General features: G+C 49.1%; 1 protein-coding gene across 1 annotated transcript; it reads left to right on the top strand.

The window, feature by feature from the left end:
• Nucleotides 1-207: 207 nt before the first annotated feature.
• Nucleotides 208-7,612, top strand: ZKSCAN4 (zinc finger with KRAB and SCAN domains 4). Its single transcript, XM_032847814.1, has 5 exons — nucleotides 208-725; nucleotides 2,205-2,349; nucleotides 3,498-3,580; nucleotides 4,945-5,068; nucleotides 5,949-7,612. Exons 1-5 carry the CDS (start codon nucleotides 291-293, stop codon nucleotides 6,809-6,811), a joined length of 1,650 nt encoding a protein of 549 aa, XP_032703705.1. The 5' UTR covers nucleotides 208-290; the 3' UTR covers nucleotides 6,812-7,612.
• The last annotated feature ends 2,292 nt before the right edge of the window (nucleotides 7,613-9,904 follow it).

Raw genomic sequence — 9,904 nt, 5'->3', positions numbered from 1 at the left:
CGGGGCGGCCGCGGAGAGGCGCGTGCTCGCGGGTCCACGCCCCCCCGCTTCCGGGGATCAGTTTCCGGTGCCTGGGCTGCGCGCGCTCCGGCGGCAGGAGCGCCAGTCGGTTCCACTCCGCCGCGGGGAGACTGGCTACCGGACTCCGGGCAGCAGCGGAGGGGGCGCGGCCAGGGTGTGGCCGCGGGGAAGCAGTGCCCCGTGTGACCCGCAGTCGTGCCGGCCGGCAGCGACTCCGCACTCGAGGAACTGCCGAGGCAGTAGATCGGCTCGCGGGCGGGAGGCCTGAGATGGCCAGAGAGTCGAAGTCCAGCGCGGCCTTGCACGCCGACGCGGCAGAGGAGCGGCCGGGGCTTCTGACGGGGGTCCTGACCGTGAAGGTGGAGGAGGACGACGTTCCCGCGCCTGCGGTAGAGGCGGGCGCGCCGGGCAGCCCGGCCCTCGGCCCCGAGCGCTCGCGCCGGCGCTTCCGGGGCTTCCGCTACCCCGAGGCCGAGGGGCCCCGCGAGGCACTGAGCCGGCTGCGGGAGCTCTGCCGACGCTGGCTGCGGCCCGAGACGCACAGCAAGGAGCAGATCGTGGAGCTGCTGGTGCTGGAGCAGTTCCTGACCATCCTGCCCGAGGAGCTGCAGGCCTGGGTGCGGGAGCAGCAGCCGGAGAGCGGGGACGAGGTGGTGGTGCTCCTGGAGTATTTGCAGAGGCATCTGGAGGAGCCAGGGCCGCAGGTAGAGGCGAAGGGCTTAGTGTCTGAGACGAGCTCTGTCTCTTCCTGAAGTCTCAACATCGGAGTGAGGGGCGTTTCTGGAAGACCCAGAAGTTCTCAGTCTCTTTTCGTATCATAAACCTCTTTGCCCCTTCGGAGTACTGGTATTTTTAAGAACATGAAGGATTACAGAAGAACTCAGTTATATTGAAACACAGTTAACAGAGCATGAAACAAATTAGTGATATATGTGCTTTTTAAAAATTAATGCACTAAATAGTAAGGCCCAGTCAGGCCCAGTAACTGGTAGAGTTTCATAGTGGTGCTGAATGCCTTTGACAGCGTGTGCCTGGTTTTGCCTACTTAGGCTTATATCACTTTCATTTGTTGCTTCCATTCATAATTGAAGGAATTGCTAAATTTTGCTTAGACACTAGTAAAAATAGAAATATATTTACTGTTTACATTCATAGAACACTTGGAAGAGAGTCCACGAACCACAAGTTAGGAACTTCTGGGTTCATTTTTATCTGCATCTTCCTGCTTTTTGTGGACCATTTTCCATGTGCATTATCCTGTATTTTTGTGCTTTCCAGGGGACATTGTAACTGGTGACCAGGAGACCAAGTTTTTTTCGTTGGTTTTTTTTTTTTAAGATTTTATTTATTTGACACAGATCACAAGTAGGCAGGGAGACAGGCAGAGAGAGGAGGGGAAGCAGGCTTCCTGCCGAGAGGAGAGCCCCATGCTGGGCTCCATCCCAGGATCCTGAGATCATGACCCAAGCTGAAGGCAGTGGCTTAACCCACTGAGCCACCCAGGCGCCCTGAGACCAAGCTTTTGAATTGGCCATAGTGTCCCCAAGCCCTGTAACAGTGAAAACTCATTTCAATTCTCTTGGTTTCAGGTTGTGCGTTTTATATAGAAAATGTGGAAATTCTAAGCTGTATATAAGCTTATGATCATGAAAGTGAATTCAAAACTAATTACAAAAGCCCAGAAAGAAACTTGTTTAATGAGGGCATACAATATCCTTGGCCCTGTGTTAGGTTATTTCATATGCTGTCATCCTATTTGCTAGTCCTCCAAACCTCGTAAGCTAGAAATTATTATTTTTACTTTTCAGTTAAAAAAAAAAAAAAAAAAAAAAAGTATTCTGAGAACTTAACACTAGTTCCCAAAGAGCACAATGTATATAACGAGGGAGCATACAATAGTGGCTAAGAGCATGGGCTCTGGGGTCTCTCTGCCTGACCCCCCACACTAGCATCACCACTGATTAGCTGGGTGACCTTGGGCAAGTTGCTTCAACTCTGGGCCTCCATTACCTCAGCACAAAAGCACAGATAATAGTAGTTCCTTGCTCATAGAGCTGTTGCTACCTGCATTCAGTGAATCATGATTCATAAGGTTCTTAGAACTAGTGCCTAGAAAACAGAAAGTACTAGCACAGAGAAAGCATACTAGAAGTTCTGATGAATCAGTAAAGTGAAACTTCCAGGTCCTCGGTGGTGACCAGACGCAGCTGCTCTATTGCAAGATGGCGGTGCTGACACCAGCCCAGAGGCCCTGGAGTACCGAGTTGCAGCCAAAGAAGGCTCTGCTCAAGCGCGAATCTCTGGGATCCCAGGCCTCAGCAGACAGAGGTGAGTGTTGTCTCCTGGGCAGCTTGAATTCGACAGCCTTCATCAAGCGTCATTTAAAAGACAGCTCTGTTGACAGGTGCTTTATATGCTCAACACAGATCTACTTTACTTTGAGACTGAGACGACAGGGAAATTTCAAACAATGGTGGGAAGCTTTCCTAACCAACCTGGACCTAGTAAATAAGACTATTAAAATTGGTATTTGGAAAGAGTTGATTTTTTTAATAACGTGACCTCCATTTATTTAACATGAGTTTGTGGAGATGCCCTATGTGGTAGCCAGTGTTCTGGCACCAGGGACAGAGCTGTCAGTAAGACAGATCTCTTGCTCCACTGGAGCTTACATTAAAAGGGAAAATGACAAAGAAAGCAATGATATTTTAGTTATTAGTGAGTGAGGAATATAAAGCAAGAAATGTAAAGCCCGCCATAATATCCCAGACATTGTAGGAATGCTGCAAGTCAGATTATAAATCTTCTTGACCCTTGGTCTGTAACTTGGACAGGGTGAGAAGTACTCCACGGGAAAGCACCATATGTTCCCAGGTGTTCCCCATATGCTGTGCACATGAGGGCATATTCCCAAGACACACAGCACTGGGACACACCAACCAACGTGCAGTCTTTCTCCACAGAGGTTCTGCCCTAATTTGTTTCCCGCCCCTTGCAAAGTTCAGCTCTTCCAAGAAAACCAGAAGTGACCCTTTACTTCTCTCAGATTTGAGCAAGTTCCATATAAACAGCCTTCATTTTCTTATTTCTAGGTCTAGCCTCATCTGACTCTTAGTTTTTTAAAACCAAAGCAGAAACACCCTAAAAGCTACTAAAGAGTTACTTCACCAAAAATCTTATCCATTCTTTCGACAAAATTCAAGACTAAAGATCATCAAATGGAAAGCTTTGTTTTCTTTTGATGTTGCTTTCCTGTCACAGTTCCTCCCGAGGAGCCTGCCTGCATCTCTGCAGCAGCACACCATGCCTCTCTAGGCTCTAGGCCTGGAGTTGGCAGGACCAGGCACTGGGGAAAGGAGCACATTGTGTATAAATTTTCTGGGGAATTTCCTGGCCCAGTTTTTGAGCTTGGAATCCACAGGCCAGGGAGACTGGGTGCCAGGGTCCATCTCATCCAGAGCGTCTTTCCTTCTTAGTCCTCCAGGTTCCCGGGCTTGCCCCGGGAGGGCGCCACAGAGGACATGCAGTGGTGACTGCCAGGCTGCCCCCACAGCCCCAGGTGAGCCGGAGCCCCCCTGCTGTGCATCCTTTGCCGGTCTCTCCCTCCCGCCCTACATCCTACACCCACCCAAGTCCTAGGTGGGATTTTAAGTTTCTCATGCATGCCAGTGTCACTTGTCATGGTCTAACCTTCTGGTGCCTGCAGAGGAGTCTTTTCCTATTTTATGACTCTCCTGGGTGCTGTCTGTGCTTTCACACCCTCCCTGCTCTGTCTCTCTGGTCAGCCCCTTCTTCAGTGGGATTTTCTTCAATAAGTACAATTCCGCAAATGCAAGCGGAAGCACCACCTCCGGGGTCTCTCTGCCTGACCCCCCACACTAGCATCACCACTGATTAGCTGGGTGACCTTGGGCAAGTTGCTTCAACACCACCGTGTCATGATGGTGCTTTTGTTCTGAAGTGGGATTTTTTTTTTTTTTTAAGATTTTATTTGAGAGAGAGAGAGAGTGAGCACGAGAGCGGGGAGGGGCAGAGGCGGAAGCAGACTCCCCCCTGAGCAAGGAGCCTGACACAGGGCTCCATCCCAGACCCTGAGATCATGACCTGAGCCAAAGTTAGAGGCTTAATGGACTGAGCCACCCAGGTGCCCCAAGTTTTGTGTGTTTTGTTTTTTTTTTAAATGCCATGACTAGGGTATAAACACACAGTCTCTGGCTCTCATGGAACTTAAAAGTTGAGAGGAAGGTGAGGCATGTCCATTTTTCTCAACTAATAGTACAATCTGAGCAAGCTTTACTTAACGTGGATTTTACTTTCTCATCCAGTTCCTCATGTCCTCGAGATTCTGTAGTCGCACTTTCTTCCCTGACTGTCCTCACCTCAGACCTACATTCTTTGTATTTTATTCTTTTTAAGATTTTATTTATTTATATTGGCAGAGACAGCGAGAGAGGGAACACAGCAGGGGGGTGGGAGAGGGAGAAGCAGACCCCCTGCTGAGCAGGAAGCCCAATGTGGGGCTCGATCCCAGGATCCTGGGATCATGTTCTGAGCTGGAGGCAGACGCTTGATGACTGAGCCACCCAGGCGCCCCTCATTTCATTATATTTTAATAATCATTCATGTCAATGAGCCCCCCTCACTACCTTGCTGAAAATCACACCAGAAATCTCGTGAGATGTTTCCGTTGGTTCCAGGCCTTTCACTGGCTTGGCCGTTATTTTGTCTAGACACTGACGAACACACCCTCATGGGTTCTCTCGTTCTTTACTTCCGTGCTGCTCTGCTGACCGGTGAGGCGGGTATTAGTGGCTGCGCTGGCGTGGTCGGCACAGCCGTTGGAGGGGACACTGAGTCTCCTGTGCCCAGCTGTGGGCAGGACTTTGGGGCAGAGGAACTAGGTGGTACCGTGTGCTGTTTCAGGGCTTGCTGAAGACGGAAGCCGTGGCCCTGGCTTCCTCCCTTGCGTGGACACAGCTGGATTCATCTTGGAGGAGCTTCCACGGAGAGGAAAGGCAGGAGAACTGTGGCGGCCTGACTCCCCTGGGTAAGACATGGGTGCTGGTCTCTGCTAGGGTCTCGTGGCTCCCCTTGTCGGTCAGAAGCTGCTGGGCTGCGAGAAGCTGTCTGAGCTGTTTGCATCCAGAGCCACCGATTCTGAACCCGCTCCTAACCGCAGCGCGACCAGCTCCTTAACCCCCGTGACGCCGCCTCCTTCCTGTTCTGCCAGCATTCTGGGCAGGGGACGTGGGATGCAGCAGACGCAATCCCCAGCCTCGCTCGCAGCAGGTGCGCAGTCAGTGTTGATCCCCCGCCCACTGCCAGCCTCGACAGGAGACTGAGTCCTCCTCAGGAGATGGGCCACGGGACCGTAGAGTGCGAGAGCAAGAAATGACCCGGAAGGGACGGCAGAGGTGACCTAGAGATCAGGACACAGGGCAACAGCCGGACTCGTCAGAGCTCACGGCTCTGTGGTGTGCAGTGGCAGTGCCAGCTCAGCTCTGTCAGCAGCGAAGCTGGTCCCTGTCTGGGGTCAGAGTGACCGCTCGTATCCCTGACTGCGGATCAGTTTCTTGGTTCCCGCTTGCCCCGTTTCTTACAGAATGTTTCATTAAGTCCTTACATTTGCCTGCTTCCTTCCGCTGCCTTCCGCCCAGCTCTCTGAGCATCCAGCCCCAGTCAGGGTCCTGCCTCCATCCTTAGGACTTGGAGCCTCTGCGTGTGTCCCCGGCACAGTCCTCACCACCTTCCCCACCTCCCAGGGGGCGCCCTGCTTCTGACGGCCCCACGCCTGTTCTCTGGTCTCCCCCCAGCATCCGTCATCCTCCTTTACTCCCATCCTCATCCTTGCATGGAATCCTCATCCTGGCCTCTGGGGAACTCCGCGGCAGGGCATAACTGACCGGTCTGACCGCTCGTTCTTTCAGGTGGTGCCATGCAGGCTGAGATCGCGGACCTGCGCCCAGATGAGCAACATCCAGGGCAAGAGACTGGGGAAATGCCGTGCCCCGTGGGTGAAGACACTGCCCAGGTTCCCGCCCACACGGAAGCTGGTGAACAGGAGGGCAGGTTACCAAGAAAGCAGAAAAATGACACAGGAAGTAGGCGGCACTATTGTCATGAATGTGGAAAGAGTTTTGCTCAGAGTTCGGGCCTGACTAAGCACAGGAGAATCCACACTGGAGAGAAACCCTACGAATGTGAAGACTGTGGCAAGACCTTCATCGGGAGCTCTGCCCTTGTCATCCATCAGAGAGTCCACACTGGTGAGAAACCGTATGAGTGTGACGAATGTGGCAAGGTCTTCAGTCACAGCTCAAACCTTATCAAACACCAGAGAACCCACACAGGGGAGAAGCCCTACGAGTGCGAGGACTGCGGGAAGACCTTCAGCCAGAGCTGCAGCCTCCTGGAACATCACAAAATCCACACGGGGGAGAAGCCGTACCAGTGCAGCATGTGCGGCAAAGCTTTTAGGCGGAATTCACACCTCCTGAGACACCAGAGGATCCACGGTGACAGGAACGTACAGGATCCCGAACGTGCAGAGACCTGGGAGAGTCGGGGGAGGGTGGGAGGCCAGTGGGAAAATGTCGAGGCTCCTGTGTCTTACAAATGTCATGAGTGTGAGAGAAGTTTCACCTGCAACAGAAGCCTTATTGAACACCAAAAAATCCACACTGGTGAGAAACCCTATCAGTGCGACACATGTGGAAAAGGCTTTACCCGAACTTCATACCTTGTCCAACATCGGAGAAGCCACGTCGGGAAAAAAGTTCCATCACAGTGACCATGTTGTACACGGCAGAGTTGGTGCTCATTCCTCATTGAACCGAAGCCTTCGCCAGCCCTTCCTGATCACAGACACTGGGCTGGGCTTGACTGACCACTTCCCGTCATCTTGTGGCAGAAAATGCAGAGTCTGGCTGAGATGGATTCTCCTCTACATCCTAGAAGGTGGCTGAGGAACAGCTTGTTTGATAGGAGGCTACGGGAGAGTAGTCTGGAAGGGGTAAGACCTGAAACATTTATTCTCACCTACTGGACTGAAATGGGCTTCCAGACTGGCTAAGCACCTCCGGCCAGCACTTTATGATGTCTCCTGTGCAGACGGCTCTGATGAGGGCTGCTGCTCTGACCATTTTGCCTATGAAGAATCCTCCATCATTTGGTCAGATCCATGACTTCTTACACTCCCCGCTGTGCCTTGCGTACAGGTGCTTATAAACATTAAATATACCAGTGAGGTGACGTCCATAGCTCTGAAAATCTAATGTGGTCTGGATTTCTGAGGTCTTTCTAACTAAGGCCACTTATGTTTGTGTCGGATTCTCTGAGGTTCTAGATCCTGGGTCAGTTGTGCATTTACTGCCACACACACAGGACTGTCAGAGTTGGGGTCGGGGAATCCGTTTTCTTCACCAGCTTAGTACTTGTAGACGAATGCCTTAAGCAGCTGATCATTCAGACGCGGTGAGACTGCTCCATCCATGTAACTCCATTTTGTTCACATTAATTTTGCTACTTTTTAGGAGGAAACCTTTCACAGGTAAATAAAAAGTGGATTGATCAAGTCAGATCCAACTGATTATGAATTTTGATATAATTTCTGTGATGTTCAATAGCTTGTTTCTCACCTTTTAGTTATCTTGGGCCTAACAAATTGCCAAGACACCACCTGTATCTCTCTCTCCCATGTTTGAGCCAACTTGAATCGCAGCTTACGTTAGCAAGGCCTAAATTTCCTCCAGGCGAGAGGATTCACACCAGATACTGCTGAACAGGCTTCATTCATGTTTTCAGAACTAGTCTGTTCGCTGGGTCGGGGTAAGAAGATAGTCAGAGGCAGCCAGTGAGGATGGGAGCCCAAGTATGGACAGTAGGAGAAAATGTATCCGTTCAGAATTATACTGGACTCCTACTCCACAATATCCAAAGTATCAACCTGTGAAGCCACAAAAAGACTTTTGTGATACCTTTTGTTTTCACGCAAATCACCAACTGAGTTCTTTAAAGACTGGCGTCTTCTTGATGTCATCAGCTTCCAGCTTTCCAGGCTATGCCAAGAATGGATTCCATTTCTTGTGGATCTCAGGACCATGTTTTGTTCGGTCACCAGCAGGGTGGTCCCTGTGCTGTCAAGTACCCTTTCTAGGTTCCCACTCTGAAGCAGCACAGGCTGACGAGAGACCTGGTAGACTCGGGGGCTTTCCCTCTTCCCACTTTCTCGCAGTCTCATTGTCTTCATTGCCCCTCAGTGCGGTGTAATTTAAAACTTAAGTTTTCCAAACTTTTACCAGCTTTCTCCACCTTTTTAGCCTTCTAAAATGTAATCTTTTTTAGCCGTCTAAAATTTCCTTAATCTTTTGTTACTTCCATAAAGCTAGCAATTTTCTTTTCTCTATTCCTAAATGTTAGCGAACAGCCTTGATCTTAAACACTGTTCATATTTCTTTGTTTTTTTTTTAATGTCATGGGGAGAAATGTATGTGAAAGCTTTTTATAAACCAGAAACCATTATATACATGTAACTTGCTGGGATTAATGGGACCGCTGTGCTTCCTTCACTTTCTGCTCCTTCCCAGCCTTAGACGCTTCTCCGTAGAGGAGGGAATACTGTAGAAAAATACTTCCAGTGCCTGTTATGTCTGATAATGAAAGATAAAGCATATACATACACACATACATGCTTGGGCTTAGGGTTTTAGTGTGCTGAAGTCGGTAAGGCACGCACATAAATTGGCATGCCATGAGAAATGCCTTGGGAATGGTGAGCTGAAGGGTACAGAATCGCAGGAAAAGGGTATTTCTGGCTGTCAGCTGTCAGCACATGGATACGGTCATGTGTGAAAGAGCTGGAATTACAAAGAGTTTGTCAGATTTAGTAACTAAGGCAAATGCGAAATAGGCACATAGTAGGGGTCTTCAGTGCCAGAGTAAGGAGTTTAAATTTTACTAAGTACTAGGGAGCCAATTACATGATCAAAGTATTATCTAACAGTATTATGTAATTTCAACTTAAAAAGTTACTTTGTTGGTAGTCTTGGACACCTTGCTTTTGTATAAAACAAACGTATGTTTATGAAGTAAATTATAAAATGGCTTCAAACCTAGTCTATTTAATAGGGCAGCCAAAAAATTATTTCCAGATAAAATTAAATTGAGTAAAATAAGCTGCTTAGTTAAGATATGACCAGTATTTGGGGCACCTGGGTGGCTCAGTTGGTTGAGGGGTTCAGCTCAGGTCATGGTCCCAGGGCCCTGAGATCGAGCCCCGCATTGGGCTCCTGGCTCAGTGGAGAGAGAGCCTGCTTCTCCCTCTCCCTCTGCCTGCTGCTCTGCCTACTTGTGCTCTCTGTCAAATAAATAAAATCTTTAAAAAAATTTTTTTTAAAGATATGACCAGTATTTAAAGTAGAATAAAATGCCACTTTTTGTGCTGTTTAAAATTGTTTTTTGAATTTTAATGTTGATTAGTCAGGCATTCTATTTCATTTCTCCAACTGCTGCAGAGCAGAAATCCTCCATTTTATGTTTTCTCCCTTTGCATGACTAAGTAGCTGGTTACAACATTTTTTCCACTTGGGTAGAATGAAGAGTTACTAGGAAAGGAGATTTTGAGGACTAGATCTCCTAGATATATTCTTAATTTTGGTGAAGTAGGTAACCCTATGAAACACTTTGTTTTCTCCTTTAGAAAGAAAAAGAGGGGGACAGATTACCCACAGGATTGAGAGGACCACTTACACAAACAAGTGCTGGGAAGTTCTAGTTCAAAGTGGCACCATAGGAGACCCTGAACTTGCCTCCTCCCACAGACCTACTGAGTCAAGCTACAATGAATGGAACAATCTCTTCTTAAAAAAACAAAGGATGACTGAGT

Source organism: Lontra canadensis, unplaced genomic scaffold (assembly GCF_010015895.1).
Source record: "Lontra canadensis isolate GAN:19392208 unplaced genomic scaffold, GSC_riverotter_1.0 scaffold194, whole genome shotgun sequence".
In the NCBI taxonomy this organism is placed as follows: Eukaryota; Metazoa; Chordata; class Mammalia; order Carnivora; family Mustelidae; genus Lontra; species Lontra canadensis.
This window is presented reverse-complemented; position numbering and strand designations above follow the sequence as displayed.